The sequence below is a fragment of the Artemia sp. Qi Xiang Cuo genome, chromosome 5 (genome assembly GCF_049724085.1).
Source record: "Artemia sp. Qi Xiang Cuo chromosome 5, ASM4972408v1, whole genome shotgun sequence".
Lineage (NCBI taxonomy): Eukaryota > Metazoa > Arthropoda > Branchiopoda > Anostraca > Artemiidae > Artemia > Artemia sp. Qi Xiang Cuo.
The window spans coordinates 33222344-33248147 of NC_142798.1; the positions used below are offsets into that span (position 1 = coordinate 33222344).

The following is a 25804-nucleotide window of genomic DNA, read 5'->3' on the forward strand; positions in this document are numbered from 1 at the left end:
GTGCTTGATGGACCTCTTGGTAAACGTTCCTGCAGTGAGAAGATTCATTAATTTTTTTGTGTAATAAATTCCTATTTGCTCGAGTTTGGGCTTCGCTTTAAAGGGCTACTCTTTACCGGGGAGATTGGGGCACGTAGGCTTCACTTAATATTGTATATTTATCTATTTACTTGTGTCATATATGTTAACTTGTCGTTTATAATTTATATGCGTAATTCGTTCTTCCTCTTTCGCGTTGATGCAGTGTTTTTGTCAAGAGATGTATCTTTTTTAGTCGAATTTGGGTCGATTTTGTTATCACCTGGTCCAGCTTCTTGGTGAATGGATGGAAACGTTCCCTTATGATTTCCGTGACGAACGTGTTATGGCCCACGTTCGTAACATTACACAGCGTTGCGTGACTCTTGATCCAGGACTGCGAAGGGACGTCTCAACAATGCTCCATAACTTGCTTCATAAACTGACGGATCTAGAAAAATATGAAGAATTCCTGGAAAAAACAAGTATAGATACTGCAGCTTCAATTATGGATCATGGAATAGTGGTACCTTTCCTTTCTTTTTTTTTTCTTTTTTTCTAAATAATGTGAAAATGCAATAGTAGTGTAGATTGAGACTCACTGACAAAATTTGACGAATTTGTAAAAAGCCAAGTTTAGCCTAAAACAGTATAAAATGTTAATGTTGTAAAAGAGAATCGGAAAGTTGACTTTGAAATTTTGAAATGAGACAGAAAATGATAACGGAGAGGATTCAACTATTGTGAAATTCTAATGGTAGTGCTAATGCAGGAATAGATAGGGACCTGGGTGGAAATAGTTGAGGAGGGCTATGAAAGCCTTGAAATGTAAATTTATATATATATCTTAAATTAACCAGCACAAAGAAACTTAAAAATTTAACTCAAAAAGGGGGAGGGTTTGAAACTTAGTGCAACCTGTGAAATCCATCCTGTTCTTTTGCTTTAACAGGGGGCTGGAGAGCTGGAGGATAAGTAAGAATAAAAGAGTTAGAATGGTGGCATTGGGATAGATAGATAGATCATTTATGTCGTGATTGAACAAGTGAAATATTTCACACAAACGTACAAGAGAGAAAAAGAAAGATTAAAAAAATATACTTGAATAAAGAAAACAAAATAATCTATAAAAGAAACAAAAACTAAACTTTTATTTGGTTTGTCCTCTTCTTGTTTCTATCCTGCATGCATTTACAAGAGGTTACAAGTATGATATATTACAAGAGGTTATGTGGAAGAAATTTTACAGTGGAGGGTGTATTTTACTTTGGATGAACTTTCCACAGAGGATTTTCCCATCAGAGGAAGGAATTTTGCATGGAGGGTAAGTCAGATTTACCGGCATTTTTTAAAAAACGATCAGAAATTATAAAAAAAAAACTTTTTAACTGACAGTAAGGAGAAACTTTAAAACTCAAAACGAGCAGGAATTATTTCGTATATGAACGGATTGATCCTTCATCAGTACCTTGCTCTTTACGCTGAAGTTTGACAGTTTGTCCCAATTTTTTAAGAACAAATCCTCAAAAACAAGTGGCGTTTAATTAGAATAGGAAGCATTTTTGAAAAGTGCTAAAAACTTTAGTGTGAAAAGTAAGGAAGAGGGGAACAATTCCTTCATATGCAGAATAATTTCCGTTCGTTTTTAGTTTTAGTGTAGCTCCTTACCTTCAGTTGAAAAAAAAACGTTTTTTTTATTTAATTTAGAACTGAAAATGGACCGCACTAATAATTTAGAAATTTCAGCCACATTTTGTAAAAGCATTTCTGTATTGACCGAGCCCTGTTGGCTTGTTCGAATTTCTTATCCATCTTCAGAAAATCAGCGCAAGCTCCTGTGCCAAACCCCCTCAGAAATGGTTTTGTCTATCGACAAATTTGTCACTCCTGAATACAGGTAAGAATGACGACGATACCCCTTCGAAACTTTGTTAAGCAGATTGTAATTAGAACATAAAAAATTAGCTCTAGGAGTGAAGTTATGCTTCTGACGCGATTATTTACGCTTTGGCTCAATGGTTTCTGCATAAATATTCTCATTTTTGCTACTTATCAAACTGCTTTGAGAATCTTTTTTAGTTCTTTAAAATCTTGTTTTTGTTTGTCAGAGAGGAAAAAACCGGTTTATTCCAAAAGAAGGAAAAAAAGCTATAGTGAATTCTCATTAACTTCTGAATAGCGTGAAATGTGCCACCTAATTTGAATGTTCTCTAACACGTCTCATAGCTTCCTCACGCGATATTGCATGTCACGAAGTTCCAAGCAATGCGGCTATCTCATGCTGGGCGCTTTATTACAAATTTAGCCTGTGAAATATTTGGCATGGTCAACTGTAAGCAAGAAAATATAACTGTACTAGCAAAGAGAAGGAAGATTAGTAGCAAAGCTTGTCGGGCAACACCAAATAAAAAAAGGGTTTACTTTAGTCTCAAAATCATTCACTATGTAAAGTAGAATCTTTTAAGATATAATAGTAGGATATGAATCTACTTTAAGCAGCTGTCTTTTCTGAGCGGGGGCAAACCGTCCAAAACCAATGGATGCTCTCTCTCTCTACCACTGGGTATAGGTTAAATTCTGCGTAACGCTCATCTATACTTCCGCCACACCATGCCTCCTTGCGGCATGTCTGGTATACTTCTGCCACGCTTGGCATTTGCCACATGATGTTCACGGTCTTTCAAAGTTCCTGAAAGGTCTTTACTCCGAAAAGCATCTTTTTAGGCATAACGTTTCAAAAGCCCTTTTTTCAAATTAATTAATGTAAAAATTTAGAGTAAGGATTCTGGAAAAGAAAAATTAGGGCAGTAGGCTAGTGGTAGAATATAGTTTTTGTATATTTTATATTAACAATAGAATACAACACCATTTTTTTCTGAGTGGTTCGTTACTAAATTCGAATGTGAAATTTCTGGCATAGTAAATTCGAAAAAAAATTTAAGCTGTGGATCTGCTGAGCACTGAAACACAGTGAGAGTAAAGACAAAACAGTGTTAAATCTGCAAACCAAGATTAGAATATTAGAAGCTACAGTGATGACAGTGGTCAAATATGGCTCTGAAGCATGGACGCTCCGAAAAGCGGATGAAGATTTGCTAGATGTTTTCCAGAGAAATTGCTTAAGGATTGTTCTGGGTACCCGGCTGACTGACCGTATTTCAAACAATAGGCTATACGAAAAATGTGGTTCAATACCGCTTTCTAGGTCTATAATGAAAGAAAGGTTGAGGTGGTTAGGGCACGTTGTGCGGATAAAGGATTACAGATTGCCGAAGATTTTTCTTTTCAGCCAACCGTCTAGGGCTAAACGGAAAGCAGGTCGTCCCCGTCTGGGGTGGGAGGACGTCATAAACAAAGATTTAAAGGAAATGGGAACTTCGTGGGCGGGTGTAAAAAGGGAGGCTTTGAATAGATTGGGGTGGAGGAGGAGCGTGCGTAGCTGTGTTGGCTTCAGGCGGCTTGGTGCTGCGATGAGTTGTTAGTAGTAGTAGTAGTAGTAGTATGTCTTTGAACTCTAATTTAGGAATACCAATCCACTGTCGTAAATGAAATATATTATTACATAAATATATTATTCAAAATATGTTAATATCTCTTAAAACATTTTATTTATAAGAATAAGCGAGTTATACTAAGATATATAAATTACATATAATAATTATAAACATAAAAGAACTTGAAAAATAAAGTATATGCATAATGGGGGTCGAATTGGTGTTTCTGTGAATATGTTTTCTCATGTTTCGTTTTGTTGTACTTTTTTGTGCCACGTAGCCCATTTGGCTCAGGAGTTGGAATATATCATATCGTATACTTGATTACTGCTCCCAACCGCTTGTAAATGTAAGCTGCTTAGGGATATATTCTTCTCATAACTTGTTCTTTTGTCAGCGCAATGTTGATTAGGTTTATCCTGAGTTGATCGACGTAATGTAAAGTCTCCGTTATCAATTGTTGCAATCGAAAGTAATATAACCGAATCACATTAAATGAAATTCATCAACAACTCATCAACCAGGCAATATGATTAAAAAATGTAAAAAACGGAAAATATCGAAGCTGGAAGGAGGTATGGTGCCTGAGAAATATCGTTTAATTTAATTTAAGCCGTTTTTCTAAAATGATGTGGAGCACTCAATGCATTTATTACAGAAACTACAAATACATTCTAAATACGTGGATTACTCTGTAAATAAAATTAGATGGACTGAAGAAAAGGAAAAAAAAATTGTCGTTAAAGGAATCATTTCTTTTGATGTTCATTTTTGAGATATAGGACATAGTGGTTCTTATCTAAAAAAGAAAAGAAAAATAAGAAACTTGTTACATAAAGTCGCGTGAGGCCAGCACAGAAGTTTGAAGCTGTGTCAATTTCTTAGCTGTACATGCCTCGAAAGTCGTCTCTTTTTGAACGACTTCTGACGGGGAGGATGGAACCTTTGGTCCTAGAGTTTCCGGTCAAAGCTTCACCCACCGCTCAATCACGTGCTATTTTAAAAGCAAGATGGTAATCTATGTAAGTCATTACTCTCTGACGAACCAAAATAATTTTCTAAATATTCTAAACTTGTTTTTAAACTTTTGGTTACTATTGGCCATGGTTTGCTCTTTACCAGGTTGCCGCTATTGCTGCAACCACGATCATACGAAAGCGAATGTAGGTGTGTCTGTTGGCCAGTCGTTTACTCAATTACTACACTGTTTATCCGATCTTCAAGAAACTTTAAGGAGTTAATATCTTGCTAAGAATTTAGTCTAAAAACAAAGATGGTGAATTTTGTGTTTAAACTTTTAGGAGAAATTAGTTTTGGATCATAAAGATTCCTCGGTATTGGAGTCCCTGAATGATAATTTGAACAAAGAGTAAAATGACCATAATTTTTTGTAAAGTTTTGTAAAGAACCTTTGTTGGAAGCTATATTTGAGATAAGGGTGGATTGAGGACATTGGATGGTAATTGTCCTCACCTGGAAAAAACTTTGCCTATTATTTAGTAGACTATTTAATTTATTACTTGGAACTGACCAGTAATACTCAGTAGACAATAATCTGTGGGATCATTTGGCCTTGGCTTTGTTAAGTGGAATAAAGCCTGGCGATAACAACTCTCTTATTTTTGCTTTTATGTATGGCGATATTGAAGGGGTTAAGATGATTATAGGCAAAGGTACCAATGTTGATTCTGAAGATTCTACCAGCCACCGAGTGGGAGAGCAGGTCTTTGTTCATACTCACGTGAGATCAAAGCAGAGAAACCAGAGTAAAAACCAAGAGACGTCGCCACATTAACAACCTAATATCCTAATATCCGCAGGTCGTCTATTTGTCCGCCTTTGGAATTACAAGAAATACTGTATCCTAGAAACCTAAATGTTTTGTTTGGATGCTTTTTTATTTCTATTTTTAGGATTTATTTAGCGAAATGTATCTTCCCGTAATTTATATTCCTGTAACTTTTATCTTTAATGTCACTCAGAGCTATAAATATCCATGTATCCCCTGACCAGAGTAACTGGAGGGAATGCTTTTAGATCAAGGGCGATTTGAAAAATAATGTGTTTTTACTGGTGGAACGGTATATCCGTTTTTAAAGAAGCGGCTTTTCCCCAATCACTGTTTTGTTTCTCTAATTGTTGCGTTTGTATGGGGATGAAACGATTTAGAAAAAGGCGCTTAGATTGCTTTAAATTATGAGAAAGGCAGGAAACTGGAGTCTGTCTTTAAGAAAAAACAACTAACGTCATCTAGTATTACTCAGACTGTTATACTAATTATTAAGTCCTAGATAGAAATATTAGCTATATTTATTTTTGTATCTTTTTTTTACCTTTGCTTTAGGCTTGGCGAAAAATAAAAGACCCAAAACGCATAAAAAAAAAAAAAAAAAAAAAAAAATGAAGAATCAGCCTACTTACAGATCGGTTCATGTTGGATCCAAATAAACATTAACCTTTATTAAAATCCGAATTGAAATAGATTAAGTTAACCTTATTTTCCATTATCCTACTTCTACTGGGCAATGCCTTGCTGCCACTGCCAGTAATGCTAGTTTCGTTAAAGCGCTAAAATTTCTCTATTATCAGTTCACCATACTCTGCTCGCATAGTTGAGGGATAGTAAGTGTCTTAGGTATGAAAATGGCATTTCCATTCAAAGACCAACGTCGATGCCATATCATAGTTACGCCTGTCGAAAAAAGCCATGATTTATGAATGATCTTTTTTGATTTCGACGTCAGACTTGTACGATAGAAGTGGGAAATTAAAATGTCAAGAAATTGGTCTGAAAGACTTGTATCAACACTACTCTGTTCCCAACTACTGCCTACTAACACAATGTCTTCTCTCGTCAGTTTTATCTTACAGACGAGAAATGTGTTGTTCCAAGCTTGCATCTTTTCTAACGCTTCGTCAAAAACGATGCTTTAAATCTTCAATTTGATTGTTCAATCGTACATTCTATACTTAAAATTCGAACGTTGTTCATTCTATTAAAAAATTACGTACGGGATACATAATGGAGGGGGTAATCGCATGTAAATTTGATTTTAGCCCTAAGTGTGAGTATAATATGACCTGGGTATAAATCGACGGAGTTTTATTCAATGCCTTTATCTAGAGACTTTTTTGTTGGTCATCAGTTACTTCTTCTACAAATCTTTCAATCATTAGCCTGTTACAGCTATGGGTATTGGTTCTCTTGAACGAGTGGAAAGCATAGTCTCTTGGTAAAGCGTTAGAAGCGAGAAATGTCAATCTTGCATAGTCAAAGGTCTTGAAAGGTCCTTGAAGAGATATGAAAAATGTGTATAAAACTGGGTAAACATGAAGTCAAATTGATTGAAAGATTTATCAAAGGATGAAAAGAAAGAAGAAATAGAAAACCCGATTTGATCTTTAAATGCACTTACAAGTAGAAACCAATTTGTTCTAACTACCTGAAAAAATTAACATTTTCATAACTAAATATAAAAGCGTGTTACGATTACAACGTAAATTCTCTTTAATATTTCCTGATAGTCAGGGAGGCTTAATGTTCACATTTAAGGATATGGTGTCTTAAGGGTATTTGAATACTACTACTACTCCTCGACAATTCCTCTGAAACATTTAAAAAATCTTCCTCGGTTTTTGCAGTACTCGCGTTTGAGAACCATGCTTGACCACCGTTAATACCATAACTTCCAGTATTCTAATCTTAGTTCTACTTTTTCTACTCTTTATATTTTCACTGCATCCATGGTCTTCACTCCTAGTGTAAGTGACTTAGTCTGCCTAATATTAATTTTAAAATCTATTCTTGCACCTTCAGCTCCTGATACTTTGAAAAACTCATTCATTTTGCTAACATTTTCACCTAGGAAACCCAAATCGTGAATAATATAAGTCTAGGTATTTTTTTATCTTCCCGATCTATCATTCCCGTACATAGCACTAATCACTTCAATGTACTTATGTGGTGTACCATGCAAGGATTGGGCCTACCTTAAGCTTCTCTACACCTGAATCAAATGCCTGATCATAATCTATTGAACTGGGGACAAAAGAGGTCTGATAACACAGATAATTTTCAATTAATAATCTAAGAGTGAAAATTTGGTTGACTGAAAAATATTTCATGACTCCTCGAGTTTTCCGTTATATATATATACATATATATATATATATATATATATATATATATATATATATATATATATATATATATATATATATATATATATATATATATATATATATATATTTATATATATATATATACATAGTTGTGTATTTAATTTTTCAACTCTGTGTGTTTTTGAAGGCGATTTTGTTTGGCAAAAATACACCTTTGCCACCATGTAAACAACACAAATAAACTTTTACCTTTCTGTAAGTCTTCTCTTTATTCTAAATTTTAATCAATTTGTCGTTTCATATAGACTTTTGATTAAATTTTTGTCGTTATTTCGCCTCTGTTTAATTTGACTCAAAATTCTTTTTATGTTTACTACTTCTCTTTTTCTAGAGCAATTCCTATTGAGAGAATATCCCTTTAATCTAATACTATAAAAATTCATTAGATTTAAATTGAAAAGCTGCCAGTAGAAACATGCCAAATGTAATAAAAACATATTTGTGAAAATATTGAACTTTCGTCAAATGTATGAAGTGGATAAAACTCATAAAGTTGATCATATTTTCGCAGGAATCAGGCATTCGCCTAATAACTAGGAAAGGGGAATAAAAAAGAAAATTAAAAATGTCATTAATGAGAATATGTTTTCGCAAAATTCTTCGATGGAGAAATAATATCATGGTATGCTTTTGTTCCTCCCTAGTCTCTTGTGAGTTTATTTTTATTATCTAAGGAATTTTCTTAGAAACGCTTTGAATCTTGATACTGTTTCACTAGATATTTATCGGTTGTCTGCATGGAGTTAAGAGCGAAAAAGTGTTTGATTATGTTAATTAATTTATTTATTTTTAAACCCCACAGTAAAATAGTAAATAATGGAATTAGGAATTTCTAGTCTTTACTGTTCTAAACCAAGTTAAAAAAAAATTATGTATCTCTTTTTGTCTCCTTGTTCCGGAACTTTTTTCCAGAAAAGAAGAGCATACTATCATTTTTTTTTTGTCCCAGTTTTCTAGTTTCTGACCCTCTGATTTCCCGGTATCTTGAAAATGAAAATACGAATAATTAATTAATAAAACGCTAATTAAAGCTGAGTAAAGGCCAAAGTTAAAACCAATTTATAGCATTATGACAAAGTCAGGGTTTCCCCTATAATATCATAGTCAGATTTCAGTATATAATTGGATTCTAAAATCATTACAGAATGAAAACGTTATTTAATCTGTCCATCGACACATGCTTTACAGTCCAGAATGACCATTGCCCCTCTTTAGTGGGTAGGATGTATTCCCTTCTTAATTGGTATACTCGTTGGTCATTGAACTTACAAAAACTTGTCAATTTGCATTGTTTTTTTGACACGAGCATCGATTACAACTAAGCTAATCTACTAGCTTATTCCAAAATGATTCTGGCTTCTAGTTATTTGCTCGTTATTCGTACAAGAACTAGAAGAACGTAGAAAAACTTTTATTATTCCTAAAAGAGATTCAATGACAAATCCTTTTAAAACTTGGCAACATCTCTAATAAGCTAAATCAAAGAGACTTCTGTCTTTCCATAAAAGCTGTTGGACCATTCTTTATTAATACAAATGCATTCAATTCATCCTAAGTATGCTTTTTGCCACCATGAAATGAAGCAACGTGCTCGATCAAAACAAATCCATAATTATGGATCCGTGAATGAAGGAGGGTTATAATCACCCTTCATTCACGGAATTATGTTTTGATTAAGCCTGTAATATGGATGCCGCGGGTTAACAGCTCGATTCTTGTTACAAACTATTTGTCTGTGCGACAGAACAGTTTACATTCTTATATTTAACAACACAAATGCTGGAGAGGTGGAGGAATTTCACCTATTCAAAAAATCATTTCACTTCATTGGGCCTTTGCACCGAAGGTATCATTTTTATTCGTTCTATAATGGGGATATACTATCATTAATCTCTCTTTATATCTTGTTTCACATTGTTCATGTCCTTAACGGTTTTTAAGTCCTTTTCGCAAACTAAAACTGCCTCTTTATAAGCTCTTGATGGTTGATTTTACGATTAACGGCTTTTTTTTAACAAGGTTCATGTTGTTTGTTTTTCTGTGTGCTCTTCGAAACTTTAAAATATACCTCTGGGTGATCCTTTTATTTATTTTTTTTATTTTTAAGTTTTTTTTTCTAAGTTGAGCATCATTTTTTTTTTTTTCATTTTAAAAAACCCATGGGAATTTCATTTCCCAAGCTGATATCCAACCCACTGCGCCACCACAGGCCTGAGTTAGCATAAAACTGGCTACTGGCTAATCAGCACCACTGATTAGCCGGAAACTTTAAATTTGATTGTTGATTTTACGATTAACGGCTTTTTTTTAACAAGGTTCATGTTGTTTGTTTTTCTGTGTGCTCTTCGAAACTTTAAAATATACCTCTGGGTGATCCTTTTATTTATTTTTTTATTTTTAGTTTTTTTTTCTAAGTTGAGCATCATTTTTTTTCATTTTAAAGAACCCCATAGGAATTTCACGCGTAAATGGGTCGTCCCACATTCAGATCGTAATTAATGGTTATTAAACAAAAAAATGTCACAATACTTCGCCTCTTTCTATCTTTAATTATAGTCATTCGACAGAGTATGCACCCTTAGTGTTAAATTTTCTTTTTGACATCCCCGACAGTTTACCAGTACTACTATTTCCTAGGTTTCAAACTAGTAGCCAGTTCGAACTAGTTATTCAGTGTTAATCATATTGTATTTCCAGTTGGATATAACTGAAGTCTGTGGAAGTCCGTTAGAATTGGCACAGAACCTGACTCAAATCGAATTAGAGCGGTTGTCTTATATTGGCCCTGAGGAATTTGTTCAGGCCTTTGCTAAGGAGAATCCATCCATCGAAACCTCTTTTAAGGATATGAAGAAAACAAGAAACTTGGAATCTTATATTCAATGGTTTAATCGCTTAAGCTTTATGGTAGCCACACAAGTGCTGGTGGTGAGTCAGTATCCATACTTTTGTCTTTATTATCTGTCTGGGGCTTTGTTTTTAATAGTGATGTTCTAATTGATTCAATGGCTATTAATAAAATTTTAATTTTATTTTGTAATTTATTTGTAATTTATTTATTTTATTTTATTGATTCATCTTGTAATAATTCAAAGATATATTTATTTAATGACTTAAATACTTTTAGGGTAGCCATTTAAGTTCTGATGTTGAATCTATATCTATACTTTTTCATTATTATCTATTTTGAGCTTTCTTCGTAAGACTGATTTTTTAATGGATTCCATTGTTGTAATTTAATGTCAGTTTATAATTGATTTTTAGTTTATTAATTTTACCACGTATTTGCTTAAGCTTTATGGTAGCCATTCAAGTCCTGATGGCAAAACTATACTTTTTCATTATCTATTTGGAGCTTTGTTTACCTTTACTAGGTTGTAGCTACTGCTGCAACCATGATTATAACCATATCGTCTTGGTTGTTTGTAACACAATTGAAAACTGCCAAAAATACAGTTTGTTGTGAAAAAATGTATTTGCTAATGGGAATAAATTCAATTTTGTTATTTCTTTTATAACCACTTGCATTTTTATGTGTTGCTTCGATCTTAAAATGCAATGTTTTCTCCCATTTCTGTTCCTGTTCCTGATACTGTGTTCGCTCCTCTTTTTGTTCAACCTTCGCGGTTATTTTCCTTTGCTTCTTCGTTCGTTTGTCTCTGTATGTTTTCCTCTGTTTGATTCTGTTATCGCTTATGTTATCGTTTCTGTACTCCATCCATCCTGTGTTGCTTCATTCCCATTTTCCTTTGATTTTTCCTGTGTTTGTTCCCGTGAACACACTTGTGTATTTACAACTTTTTAATTTTTCAAAATTCATATGGGCTGCATTATCTTGTATATTTGCAACAAAAATGAAACACTGGGAAGAATATAGTTTTTTTTGGGAAAAATACATCTTACTTTAGCCCAATCACTTTCGACATTTGAACAAGAAACTAGAAGTTTTTAATTTCCAGTCCAATGAGCTCGCTTTTAAGTTTTTACGACCCTCCCTTTGATACAGATTTTTATGTTAATTCAATGGTTATTGATTCGATTTCTTATTTCGGTTTTTATTTTGTTTTATATGTATTATTCATTTTTATTGTATTAATCTTCTAATTCATTTCTTTATATTAATTTAAAAACAAATTACTTCAATGTTTTAGTGGTATAACCTTTATGATCGCAACTAAACTGCTGGTGGTGAATCTGTATTTAAACTATGTCTTTATTATCTATTTCGCGCTTTGTTTATAAAAAAAGAAAGATTTTGTTCATTAACATTTTAATAATAAAAATAAATCAGTTGGTAAAAAAAGAGAATCAAGGTTGGGGAGCGTGTATTGGGAAGTGAGGATATAAGTGCCAAAGATTTGTCCCAATCTGAAGCCCCCTCTACTTTTCTCTGGTCATACTGAGAGTAAGAGGGTTGACTGATGCCCAACAGCCAGTTGTAAGTTTTCCGTTTCTCATTTTCACATATGTTGTATGAACGGAGCCATAGGTTTCTGAGTGCGATGATGGCATTGGCGCCCATAAGCTGAATTTTATGGGGGGGGGGGCTTAGCTGGTCTAATCGGAACTTCTGATACTGTATAATAGAAATCTCAAAACAAAAATATAAAATATAAGGCAGCATCATTCAGCCAGGGAGGGGGGCTGGATCCCCCCTCTATCCCCCATATGGGCGCCCATGGAAGATGGGACTCCGTTGAGCCCCCAGACAGGGATTCATAAAATAGTGAAGATCAAGCATTAGCTATTAAAAACGATTAAAACTGTTAGTATTAACAGTTCTCCGTAGAGATATTGGAAATTCGCAACGGGCAAAAGTGGGATTGCCCTAATCGTTTTAGGTCAAAAAGATGGGGTATTCGATCCTCCCTTCCACTGCTTGTGTTTGTGTCTGTGTCAAAATACATGTATTAGCCTGCTATGGTGTAAATAGAGACATGCAATAGTGAAAATCGTAAAGTGTTAATTTCTGAACTAAATTTTACGAAGGAATTTTTAATAAAAATATGGGGTATTTGACCCCCCACCCCCACCCACTCCTTGTGTTTGTCCTGTTTGAAAATATACGTATTAGCCTGTTATCGTCTAAATAGAGACATACAGTAATGATAATCGTAAAGTGTTAATTTAATAACTTAATTTGGCAAGCGAATTTCAAAGCAAATCTTGCTTGTCATTGCTATTACATATTTTCGTAAAATTTGCCTTTCAATTTGGCTTTCGGTCTTTTTAAATGCTAGCTTTCATTTACTTTTTCCTGAGAAAAAAAACAACAAATTACTACTGCTGCTGAATTCTGATTGGTAATCTTGAAAAGATCAAACGACATCGACAATGGTAGTTCAAAATCCTTTTGGTCAAAAAGCATAGAGTCTGCTAGAGAATGAAATAGTTTTTGTGGTAAAAGCAATAAAATTTACTTTTGGAGCCATTAAAGCTAGTAGTTTATCTGAAGCTTCAAACAAGAAACTGGAGAATAGAGTGATCCAATCGATTAATTCTCGTATTATTTCTGGGAGGAGGGGGCAAGAGATGGATCTTTCTATCGCATTATCTGGCCTCGTATTTCTTAGAGGGTTGTATAAAAGTATTAAATTGTGAGGTGGGTTCTGGAAAAGATCTATTTCTGATAAACCAAATTTTTCTCGAAGAAAAAAACGCCATTATTCGGCAGTAAATATATTTCGAAGTGTATTTAGTTAGAAAACATATATTTCACTAGCGGGCATGTCCCAGGGGGGTTTACCCGCCCCCCCCCACCCTCCCTCCCTCCCTGGAAGTTTTATCTGAATCGTGCAAAAGTACAAAAATACATGTAAACACATTTTTGCAAAAGCACTAATCTTATGCCCCCCCCCCTCCAAAAAAAAAATAAAATAAAACATCCTGGATACGGCCCTGCTAGAGGACGAAGTAGTTTTGGGGTTAAAACGTTCAATATCCGTTTTACTTGACAGATGTTACTGTACCAGCTATTACATTTTCGGTATGTTAAGTTGCAAATTGGAAATTGGAGAAACAAGTATCAATTTATTCATTCTGGTCAGTAGAAGAAAGGGATAGAGCAAGAAATAAATTTCTTTGTCTTATCTATTGTTGTCCCATTGTTTCGTCTAACGCCTCATAAAAGGATTGAATTCTCTGATGAGTTCTGGAAACGATCTAATTCTGAAAAGTGAAATCTTGAAGAAAAAACTAAGTCGCTGCCATTACCTGTTCCATTTACCCAGAAATACAAGTATTTTTCCATCCATTTTTCTTTTCATCTTGGCAAAGTATATAGGGATCAGATATACGATATAAGGGTGAGTTTTTAGGCTACTTTTGGTTTTCTCTTTTTTTTGGGGGGGGGGGTGGGGGGCCTTAATCCAATCTTGACTTCAGATGGGAGGGGTTCCTCGTGTCTCCACAGTTGCAGATATAATTTTGGTATTCTTGAATATCACACAGTCAAGTCACTAAACCAAATTGGTTAGTTGAACATAAAAGTGGCTAAACGGTTGAAGGCAGAATTCCGACGTTAAATATCATTCACCCAAATGGCAAAACAATTGAAGACAGAATATTGACATTTCTGACTATCATACAGCCAAACCAACGTGACCAAATGGCTAATGCAGCCAAATTACTAATTGAAGACTGAATAAAGTAATTCTTGAATGTCATACAGTCGAATGAAGGCTAAAAGATTGTTAGATATATCAGTCACACGTCTGAGATGCTGCACTAGAGAAATGCCTTTGTTATGACTCTGTTCCATCAAATTCAGTTCCAGCGGAATTTCAAAAGCACAGGTTTACTGCTGTTTGAAAGCAGTTAAAATAAATCTAGGGAGGATTACTTTTAGTGTTTTCGAGAGTTTTAGAGTTAACGAGAGCTAATTTTACAAATTTCGTTTTTAGAACTTCTCAAAAAGTTTTTGATACCACTCCATTTATTTATATATAAATTCATGTAATAAGAAGCAAACAATTTTTCTCTCATATCTATGAGGAAGCGGAAGATATCCTTTTAGAATGTTGTTGTCCATGCAGTTTTTTGTTTGTTTGTTTCTTGTACAAGCATAGCTGGAGTAGCTAGTTTTATTGGCTCCTATTCATGTAAACAAAAGGTACTTACTGCAATTCATGGAAGGTAAAGTACACCCTTACCGGCATGCTACCTTTCATCGGCACCCTTAATCGTCTTAATTGAATAAAAGCCGTAAGGATCCTTACGGCCTTAGGAAGTTTATACACAAATTGTAAAGAGCAAATCACGCCTTATCTTAATTCGTACACTAGACAATAAGAAGAAATCCTGCCTTTGTCTCCTTCCCTAGTCTCTTAATTAGTAGAAGAAGCTTAGAAGCCATACTTTGCTTTCTTTATGAACCTGCTACAAGTGTTGCTTCAATGCTAAGATGAATAAGAAAAGCAGAATGCTGTTCTGTTTTAGCGCTATTAACCCTACTCACGTTTTGCCCGTAAATGAAGGATTCTTGTCACCGTAATTCATCAAATAATACAAGCCCTTTGCGGGGATTAAGACGGGACTTTATCAACGGGTTAGACCTACCACCATAATGCAAAATGTTTCTGCTGCGCGTTTATGGGTGCAACACCATAGTTTTGAAGTTTTTAGATTGGTTTCGGTTGATTGTTCGCTGATGCCGTGGCAACTAAAAAAGAGGGCGCGATATTGTTGGTGTAGCAGTGGCAATTTTTTTTAAATATAGTCCTTACGAATTGCAATGATATCCTTAAATTCCTGAATATCCTTTATTATACTGATTTTTTTTATAAATCAGATTTTTTATATATGTAGATATAATACAATAAATAATAAAAAAGATAATAACAGGCAAGTTTCAGCCAATTTCTTGAAGCTTATTTCTTTGCATTATAAATTTCCGTTTAGTAAAAGGACATAGCCGCAGTCCCCCGAATCTCATTTCCTCCAATTAATTTTCCCTAAAGTATATGATATACTTTAGAAGGAAGGAGTTAAATATTACTATATTAAGTCAGAGACCTTATATTGCTAGTCTCCAAGTGAAGGTACAATTTCATATAGAAACTCGGTATGATTTAGATTTTTGATGGGCAGAATGCAGGTTGGCTCTACAAAGATGATGCTCTCCTTTCCTGTTCTAAGTTATATTCTATCGACAAGACGAAACGCTAGGAGACTGCTTAAAATTCAGCTATTCGGTATCTATTTATCAGTCACTCAGTTTGATCTATATCTGGGCTGCATCCACGCCTAGGCCAGGGCCGTATCCAGGGGGAGGTAAGTACCTGGTTTGAGACCCCCCTCACTCTCCGTCATATTTTTCTGCCTCGTAAATTGGTCGCAAAAAACCTGACATACATACTATTTCTTCTAAAACAAACTAAACAATATTTCTCCGATTCGCAAATTGGTTTTTGAAATACAGGTAAAAAAAAACTAAATTCTTACCCCCTCCCCTGAGAAAATCCTTGATAAAGCCATGGATCATATTATGCCCGGCACATGGCAGGCTTCTATATATGGATTCTCATTGTCTCTTGTCTTCTAACCGCAGATACCTTGAGACCAATTGCTGTCTTTCCCTATTGCGGTTTTTTCAAAGATATTTGATTATTAAAGCAAGTCCGATTTCTAACAACGATATCTACTAAGGTTCAAACGTTTGGTTTTTGTTAAGGTTTTTGAATTGTTGTAATCCCTTGTTAAAATATATGCAAATATTTTTGCAACTACCAGTTTTTTTGCTCTTTACGCAATTTAATGTCTTTTTATTGTGTGTCTTTTCAAAGATATTTGATTATTGAAGCAAATCCAATTTCTAACAACAATTTTTCTAAGCTTCAAAACTTTGGTTTTCTTTTTAAGGTTTTTGAATTGTTGTAATCCCTTGTTAAAATATATATAAATTTTTCGCAATTACCAACTTTTTGCTCTTTATGAAATTTAATGTCTTCTCATACAGCAGAGTCTGTTCAAAGATATTCGATTATTGAAGCTAGTCCGATTTCTAACAACGATATGTACTAAGCTTCAAAATTTGGGGTTTCTTTTTTGAGGTTTTTGAATTATTGTAATCCCTTGTCAAAACAGAGAATCATCATTTGTAATAATTTCAAATTTTAGTTTTTTGGGCCTTCTTACTGACATTGTATTACTCGTGGCGTTCAAACCTGTAAGCTTAATCACGTAGCGAGTGGATTTTATCTAACAAAGTAAGTTTAAAATTTTCAAGTATTTGTCTAGTTTGAATTAACATTAAATTTATCGCTCAGGCACCGTAAATATTTTTGCAGTTTATATATTAAGTGAGTAAGTAAGTTGATTTATAAGCTGCAATATAAAATAAATGCGGAGTAAAAAAAAAGAAGAAAAAACAACATAATATATTTCACAGGGAAATAAGAGTAACACAACATAAATAATGTAACAATATCACTGAATCACTGATCTAGAAAAAATAAGTGAGAGGATCACTGACGCATAATCTTCTTTGGAGTCTTGGTCCTCAGATCCTTAGCGATGTTGTCAAGCAGCACTAGACGGTCGATAAGTCCAAATGAAAAACAATCTTGTGATTTCTGTACCATCTTGGTAAATATAGTAGGAATTTACAGTATTTAAAATATCCTCTCCTTAGCTGAATACGGTTTTTTTTCGCATTGGAGGCTGAAAACCGGAAAGAAAAAGAATTGTTGGAGAACAGAACTATGGTAAAGTTTACCTAAGCCTCTGGGGCTGTACCTTCCTCTATTAGGCGAGTATTTACCATATGAGATGTGAATACACTGAAGAGCACTACCAACCAGAGACGAGCATGTAGTCGAAAGCTATCAGAAAAAATAATCCCAAGCCATTTCAACTTTGATACACACTCGAGTAGCACATTGTACTCATATGTAAAGGTGGAGCAGGGTTAGAAATATTAAAACACAGAAACTCGCTTTTTGAAGCATTTACAAAAAGTCCAATCAAAGAATTAATCAGAACATTTAGATTCTTTTTGAGACCTGACCTAGTATGACTAACTAGCAGTACGTCATCAGCATAGGCAATGTGACTAACAACAGCATTTTCTAATAACACAGTAGGAGACAGCATTCGCAAACAGTCCGCAAGCACAGTTTTAAAACTATATAGAGATAGCGTACCACCTTGCCTGACTCCCTTCTTTACTGAGACAGGCTCACATATATTAGACATCCGTTTTAACCAAACCAACGAAATGAAATACTAATATTGAAGAAATTTTATGACGGAAGAATTGACTCTTGCTCTAACTAAGCAATGAAGCGCTTGCGAATGTACAACGCTGTCAAAAGCGCCCGAAATATCAAATGAGCAAAAATAAAGTGGTCTTTTTGCATTTTTGCCGATACTAGCAACTGACAAAGTACATAAAGGGCTTGAGCACAACCAAAATCCGCTCTGAATCCAATTTGATAATAAGAAAAATCATATTTAATCAAAACTTCAGGCAAGACGGCATACTCAAAGAGCTTGCTCATGAAGCAGGACACTGTAATTGGTCGATAACTGGATGAAGCGTCCTTTCCGTTTTTCAAAACTGATGTTACGATTCCCGAAAGCGAACTATCTGGAACTAACGACTGGGCTAAACACATCTGGAATAGGAGCTGAATGTGTGTTAACAATAATGGGCACTTAATGGAGAAGTGATTGTAACACAGACCATCCATATCAGGAGCACTTGATTTCTTAACCCTTTTTAAAGCCCGATAGATATCACCACCAGATACTGACAATATATGGGCTTGCTGAAGAACTTGAGGAATAGTAAATTGCAATAAGGAAGAAAACCTGGACTAGATAAAATGATTAAATGTAGAAAAAACACGAGCAAAATGAGCAACAAAATCAATGATTTTGATAATTGAAACGGTAGCAGGCACACACTTGCTACTATTAATTACATTGGACCAAGACTTCCGATTTGAGGTGCCATCCAAAGCATTCAGGCGGGCTTGACGCAAAGAAGATCTTAAACTGACGTTTCGAATTGTGCTTAATCTTAAATATTTCGCCAGACCTGAGCCGATCACAAGCAATCCAAAGGTGAAACCAAAACTTCGCCCGTTGTTTTGCTTTTTTTACTTCTGGGCACACATTCCACAACGGTTTTCTGGTGCCAAATCTAACACGTTCAACAGGAACTGAAGCTGAAGTAGCTGACTTCAAAACAATGCACGAGCTGGTAATAATAAGAAATTTAAATAAATCTTAGCTGTCGGTATCCTTACGGAGGTTTGTAATAGGTGAAAAGGCACTTTCATGCTTGACAATAACGAGCAAAGAACATATAAATAAACTTCAGAATTTACTCCTTTCTAATTTGGCTTATCAAACCATTTATTGTGGTTAGAAGAAAAGTCATAAGTCAGTAGAACACACGACTCATTTCACAAGTTAGAGGCAAGTGATCATTCTCAATTTTATCATCCAAAATAATGACAGGAAGAATCACAAGTGATCCGTTTGAATATGATCAAGTATCCATCAGGTCTAGCACCATCACGGTTATGAATATAGGTAAATTCTTTGTCCTTATTTACTAACTGATAGTCACTAGGCAAAGCATCAAAAAACAGGTCACTTCTTTCAGATTGGGACGGAAGCAATTCCTGAGCAAGGTGAACTAAATTTGCAAGGCCCCCAGAGGGCCGACCGCGCGTTTTTTTAGCTTCACGTACAAACGAGTGGTGGGTGGATGACCGTTTAAGAGTATCTGTATTGGCTTTAGTTAGAAAATGTTCATGTAGTAAAACTATATCATAATCAAGAAGCTCATCAATAAGAAGATATTTCTCTTTGGTTCAGTTAATATTAAGTGAAACAAAGCGAAATCTATTGCCACTAGCAATAATTTCTTATCCTTGTTTAGAGCTGTTTTTTAGCACTGGGCATCTGAGACTACAGGAAACATGATTTCTCCCGCAGTTGGTGCAATTCGGGCTTTCAGTGCAAGGATTATCATTTGTGTTACAATGTCCAGCGGCGCACCGTGAACACTTTTGATTAGTCGATGAGAGTGAGCAATTACCAACTATGTGGTTTGGCGATTGACAACGGTAACATCTAGGAGGTAATTACTGGAAAGGTCTAATTTTAAAAAGCTCGTATCCCAAATACAAACCATCATTTATAGCTTTATTTAAGGCGAAAGGATCTGGAACTTCTAATTTTAGTTGCATCAACAAGACCCGGACTCATACTAATAAGCTCTGATTGTAGCAAACCAGCAGGGTGTCACTCACAATACCAAGCACTTTTTGATTAAGGACATGAGTGGACACATTAGGTTGAATATTTGCAGCGGCGGTAAGAGAGACGGCTGAGGCTTTATCTTAGCTATGAACTACCCATCTTTTCTTGACAGGATCAAGTCTCACGCTTCCAGTGCCGTCATAACCATCTAGAGTATTAAGGGTGTCTTTGCACTCAGTAGGATTTTTAAGGCTAATAGGTAGGTGTTTCAGAATAACAGCATAGGACGGTTTTGAAGAGACAGGACGCTGTTGCGTTAATGACGGAGGACATCTGGTTTTTCCAGGCAGAAGAGTCCTCATACACTCAGAAAAACAGGAGTTTACACGGCAACTCAACGCACAAAAAGCATCGGCAGAATGAGTGGTACTTCGCTAGGGTGGCGGATAGCAAAGACTGGCAGACCAACATCATCAGCATCGAACTTTGTGATAGTATCGGTAATATTAGAGACACTGTTTAATAAACGCATTTGTACCCTCTCTCTTTGGCTGAATTTCTCCAGGATGCAAAACTTGAAGATTTGCCTCCTTGCTTCAAAAAGCTGGGGGAGTGTAAAAAATTCAGACATAAGTTTCTTCATAGTTTCTGGAGAAAAGGCTTTTTCGATACTATGTTGGACAAAATTCAGAACAGGACTATAAACGAGCAATCCAACGGTCCACTTTAGCGATTCTGAACTAAACTTAAAAATTTTTTCAACTTTTTCTCATGTCTTAAAAAGACATTGCTTATTCTAACAACAAAAGAAATTCGGTAATGATGTTTTTCCAACAACGATTTATACTAAGATTCAAACTTTTGGTTTTCTTTTTTAAGGTTTATGAATTGTTCTCTCCATGTTCATTTTTGACTCGCTCGCTTGTTCCGTGTCGTATGTCTTCTAACCGCGTTTGTCTTTGCTCTTCATTTTCATTTTTAACACCCTTTAAATGTCGTTTTGGCATATCTTCTAACCGCCCGTGTCTTTTCTCTTCATTTTCATCTTTGACACATTTTGGGATTTTAATTACTTCAGACAATTTAGCAATGGCCTTTGCTTTAGCTGTCCGTATTGGTGTTCTCGCAATTGATGGTCCAGGTTATCGAATTCCACATCTTATCATGTTTAAAAGTTCAGGTGTTGGTTCCAAAGGTGTTGGTTGCAACGGCAAATTTTCGTTTTTTGGGCCTTCCAACAGACATTATATTATATAAATAACTGTTGCGTTGGAAACTCAACAATCTTATTTATGCTATGCATGACATCATATAAGAAAATACTTATAATGTGATAAGAAATGCTTATGTGATGTACTAGCACAGTACATGACTTCATTTTCAAAAACCAAAATTAGGCTCGTAACAAATTTTCTCACACTTCTGACCTATCTAGATCGTTTTTTTCAATGCGAGAATATCCCAAGATACCAATTTTCCCGGAAAAGTATGGAGCCGTTTGAGAACATACACGCATGCATATATATATATATATATATATATATATATATATATATATTTATACATACAATTATTGCTCACTTTTAAAGATAGTATATATAACACGGAGATGCATAAATTATTACATAACGGGAATGTGTGATAACATCCCTGAAACGAGAATGTTGTCTACAAAATGAAACTTTGCAGTATTTAAATTTTTTGGTAATGTTTTCACTTCAGAAAATGTATAGGGAGATGTTTTTCCTAAAACTCAATAAATCTGTTAGAAGATAGTTTTTTCTTTCATAATTTAACTAACAAACTTTTGAAACTATAATAAATTTTTAGCATCCTTTAAATCTAATCTCTTCTTGATTCTGTTACCCTCCTTTGAAATGTCTTCTTTTTCCCTATTGCTACCATCCCAGAACAAAAACAAGGAAAGCTCTTTAGTCGCTTCCTTTTCCAATGCCAACGTTTAGGGCAGCTTGTGTTTTTTGTCGATAACATTCGAAATTTGATATTTGTCAAAAGTCTGTCAATCAAACCTTATGCCAAGCTTTATGGATTGACTTGTAAGTTGATATAGTAATACAGGAAATTACGAAGAAAAATAGGAAAAATGGCAGACAAATGTATGAAAAGTAAATGTAATTTAAGGGTAAAGAAAAGAAAGGTGAATTTAGTTTTGCCATGATTATTCAATAGGTAATAACCTAATAGGCTAAGCCACAGATACTGGAGTATGAGGAACTGATAAGAGGAGATTCTTGACGCTTTAGCATAGGTTTTATTAAAGGAGTGATTGTTTTAACTACTCATCCCAAAGAGTTGAGAAGCTGATAAGAATGGAAACTTAGCCTCATCACCCTCTATACTTCCCTCTCCACATGACCAATCCCATCCTTGCCTAATCACCCTGTAGGTTATATTTTCCTTCCCCTTTTCAAATATAGTAAAATAATACCACACATGACCAACCCCATCCTGAACCAATTTTAAGTTTTGTTAAGATCATAGCATCAATAGCACCTTGTTAACCAAATATGTGAAAATGCCTGATCTTTAGGCTGTGTTAGTTTATGTAAATTAGTTTTATTTAAATGTTCGCAAACATGCCTATATGCCCTGTTGACTCTTGTATCTTCGACATGATACCAATTAAGAAGACATTGGAAGAAAATACAGCCAATAACATTAATAGGATCCGGTATATAACATTTTCCAATCTTTCCCCGAATCGAATGCTAATATATATATATATATATATATATATATATATATATATATATATATATATATATATATATATATATATATATATATATATATATATATATATATATATATATAGCATATAACTTTGTAGGTTGTGGCTTCGAACTTTTCAAACAGTTCGTGGTAACGAACTGTAAGTAAGAAGCGACCCGGCTCAATAGTAACCGAAACTCTAAAAAACGGAATTTTGATACCAATAGATGCATCAAAAGAATTGGATTTTTTCACTGATTTTAAATATACAAGTTTCATCAAGTTTAGTCTTATCCATTAAAAGTTACGAGCATGAGAAAATGTGCTTTATTTTCGAAAAAAGGGGTAAACAATCCCTAAAAGTCATGGAATCTTAATGAAAATCACCCCATCAGATTCAGCGTATCAGAGAACCTTACTGTATAGGTTTCAAGCTCCTATCTGCAGAAATGTGGAATTTTGTATTTTTTGCCAGAAGAAAGATCACGGATGCGTGTTTATTTGTTTTGTTGTATGTTTTCCCGAGGAATGATCGTATCGACCCAGTGATCCTAGAATGTCGCGAGACGGCTCGCGGAAATTAAAAGTTCTAGTGCCCTTTTTAAGTGGCCGAAAACAATGGAGGGCAACTAGGGCCCCTCCCACGCTCATTTGTTTCTCAAAGTCACCGGATTAAAATTTTAAAATAACCATTTTGTTTAGCATAGTCAAAAATCTAATAAATATGTCTTTGAGGACGACTTATTCCCCCACAGTCCCCGCGGGAAGGGCTGCAAGTTATGAACTTTGCCCAATGTTTACGTATAGTATTGGTTAAGTATACGGACGTTTTCAGGGGGGATTCTAGCGGGGGGGGGGGTAGGGGTATGGGGTTTCGTGGTAGTATCTTTCCATGGAGGAATTTTTAATGGGGGAAGAGATCTCAATGAAGGGGGCGCTGGATTTTCCAGTTTTATTTAAAAAACTATCAGGAATTAAATAAAAAAATCATGTTTTTTCAACTTAAAGTAAGGAGCTACATTAAAACTTAAAACGAACAGAAATTATTGCGTATATGAGGGGGTTCTTCCCCTCCTCAATGCCTCGCTCTTTACGCTAAAGTATTTTTAGTAATTTCAAAAGAGTTATTTATTTTAATAAACGGTCTTTGGGATTCGGGGGTCATTTTTAAAGGATTAGAACAAAATTTGAACCTTATCGGAAAGAGCGAGGCATTGACCAGGGGGCAAACCCCCCTCATATACGTAATAAAGTTATACTAATGTAGAAGTTCGAGACGTATGTTAATTTGTAAGTTACGTATATTTACTACTAATAAAAACGTTCGTAAATAAAATTAAAAGGTCTAGTGCCCTTTTTAAGTAACCAAAACAATTGGAGGGCAACTTGGCCCCCTCCCCGCCCCAACTTGGCCCCCTCCCCGCCCCTTTGTTCTCAAAATTGTGCGATTAAAATTTCAAGAAAGCCATTTAGCAAAAAAAATTAAAATTAATATGCAAATTTCGTTTTAATTATTCATGCACGGTGAGCCAAAATCAAAACCTACATTAATTCAAAAACGTTCAGAAATTAAATAAAAAAAAAATTTTTCTTAACTGAAAGTAAGGAGCGACATTAAAACTTAAGACGAACAGAAATTATTCCGTTAGTGAAAGGGGCTGTTCCCTCCTCAATGCCCCGCTCTTTCGCTAAAGTTTTTATTGTTTTAAAAAGTAGAGTTGTGACAAAGAGTCAAACTCTAGCGTAAAGAGTGAGGCGTTGAGGAGGAGACAGACCCTTTCATATACGGAATAATTTCTGTTCGTTTTAAGTTTTAATATCGCTCCTTTCTTTGAGTTAAAAAAAGACTTGTTTTTTTGTATTTAATTAGTGCAAAGACCTGCAGGACGAGAAGCAACTCAATTTAACACAGAAGCCACATGCAGAAAAAAAAAAAAATTAGTTTATTTCAAGCTCTCAGACAGCATGCAATTATGTAATGCCACTTAGTTCGTGACAAGAATTTTCAGATCTAAGACAACCAACCAAGCTATAGAACGTTACTTGTTAGAAATTTTTCTTACATTTAAGGCCATATCCAGGGGGGTTTGACTGTACCCTCCCCCCTGAAATGTTTGTCCGAATCGTAAAAATGTAATAATAATGTATATAAACAAATTTTTGATGCGTTTCTGATTTTTTTGTGTGTAAAAATCCACTGAAAAAATTTTTTTTGTAAAACACACTCCGAAAAAACAAATTCTGGATACGGCCCTGTTTACAGTACCTCAACCTCCGGGTTGGATTCAAAATTCTTTGGGAGATGTTTCAGCCAAATAGGATGTAACTGTAACTGTAACTCATAAAATTTATATTCAATTATAACTTTTTTTCTGATTCATATTTGGGTCTTTTCCTGACATCTCGTATTACATACAATTAATGTTATGAGTCTGCTGAGAAACACTGATAGTTGTTTTTTCTTATTATTATTATCATTATTATTATTAGATATTAGCTTAAATTTCATCTTCTATCCGTTTCCCAGAATCCTTGCAACAAGTAAACTTTGATGTAACATTTAGCGACAAACATGAGAAACGTGAGTGGTTTCTTTTTTCTTTGGAAAAGAAGGGCTATTTACCTGAGTAAAATATGCCCGAAGGGTCATCACTCCTCAGGGGAGGAAGCCGCGTGACAGATAGCTATTTAAGCCTTTTGTGAAAAGAGGGTTCTTTTCATTCGAGCCCATGCATACTAAAGAGATAATAAAAATAAAATTGATGTTTTTATTATTTTTTTTTTATAATTGACTTTATGAATATGGTCGGTACCGCTGCATGCTGTTATTTTTTTTCCTTCTCAGAGACGAATTCGAGTCTCCTCTCATATCAATTTCCCTGGCTGTTTGCAACAAGCTTTAATGTTGCATTTAACGACCAACAGGATTAACCATTTTTTTCTTATTTTTTTGTTAATGCGTAACAGAAAGAACTTAGAATGAAAGAAACCCACCCCCCCCCCCCCAAAAAAAAAGGAGAAAATAGAATGAATGCAGGAAGAAGGGCTACATCTGAAGTTTTCTTTTTCGTATGATAATAGTGACCTCCTAATTTTGTGACAACCAATGTGAATAGTTTTTTCCCTTTGCAAAAATGGGATAATAGAATGAAAATAAATTC

The 25804-nt window shown here is 34.8% G+C and overlaps 1 protein-coding gene across 3 annotated transcripts in view; it reads left to right on the plus strand.

The window, feature by feature from the left end:
• The window catches only part of LOC148952048 (ras-GEF domain-containing family member 1B-like), a 421272-nt gene that overhangs the window by 355243 nt on the left and 40225 nt on the right, over positions 1-25804 (plus strand). For all 3 annotated transcript variants that reach the window (XM_089089511.1, XM_089089509.1, XM_089089510.1), the window contains 2 exons: positions 275-544; positions 10392-10622. In XM_089089511.1, the coding sequence (XP_088945637.1) occupies positions 275-544; positions 10392-10622 (501 nt within the window). The remainder of the gene's footprint in view (positions 1-274; positions 545-10391; positions 10623-25804) is intronic.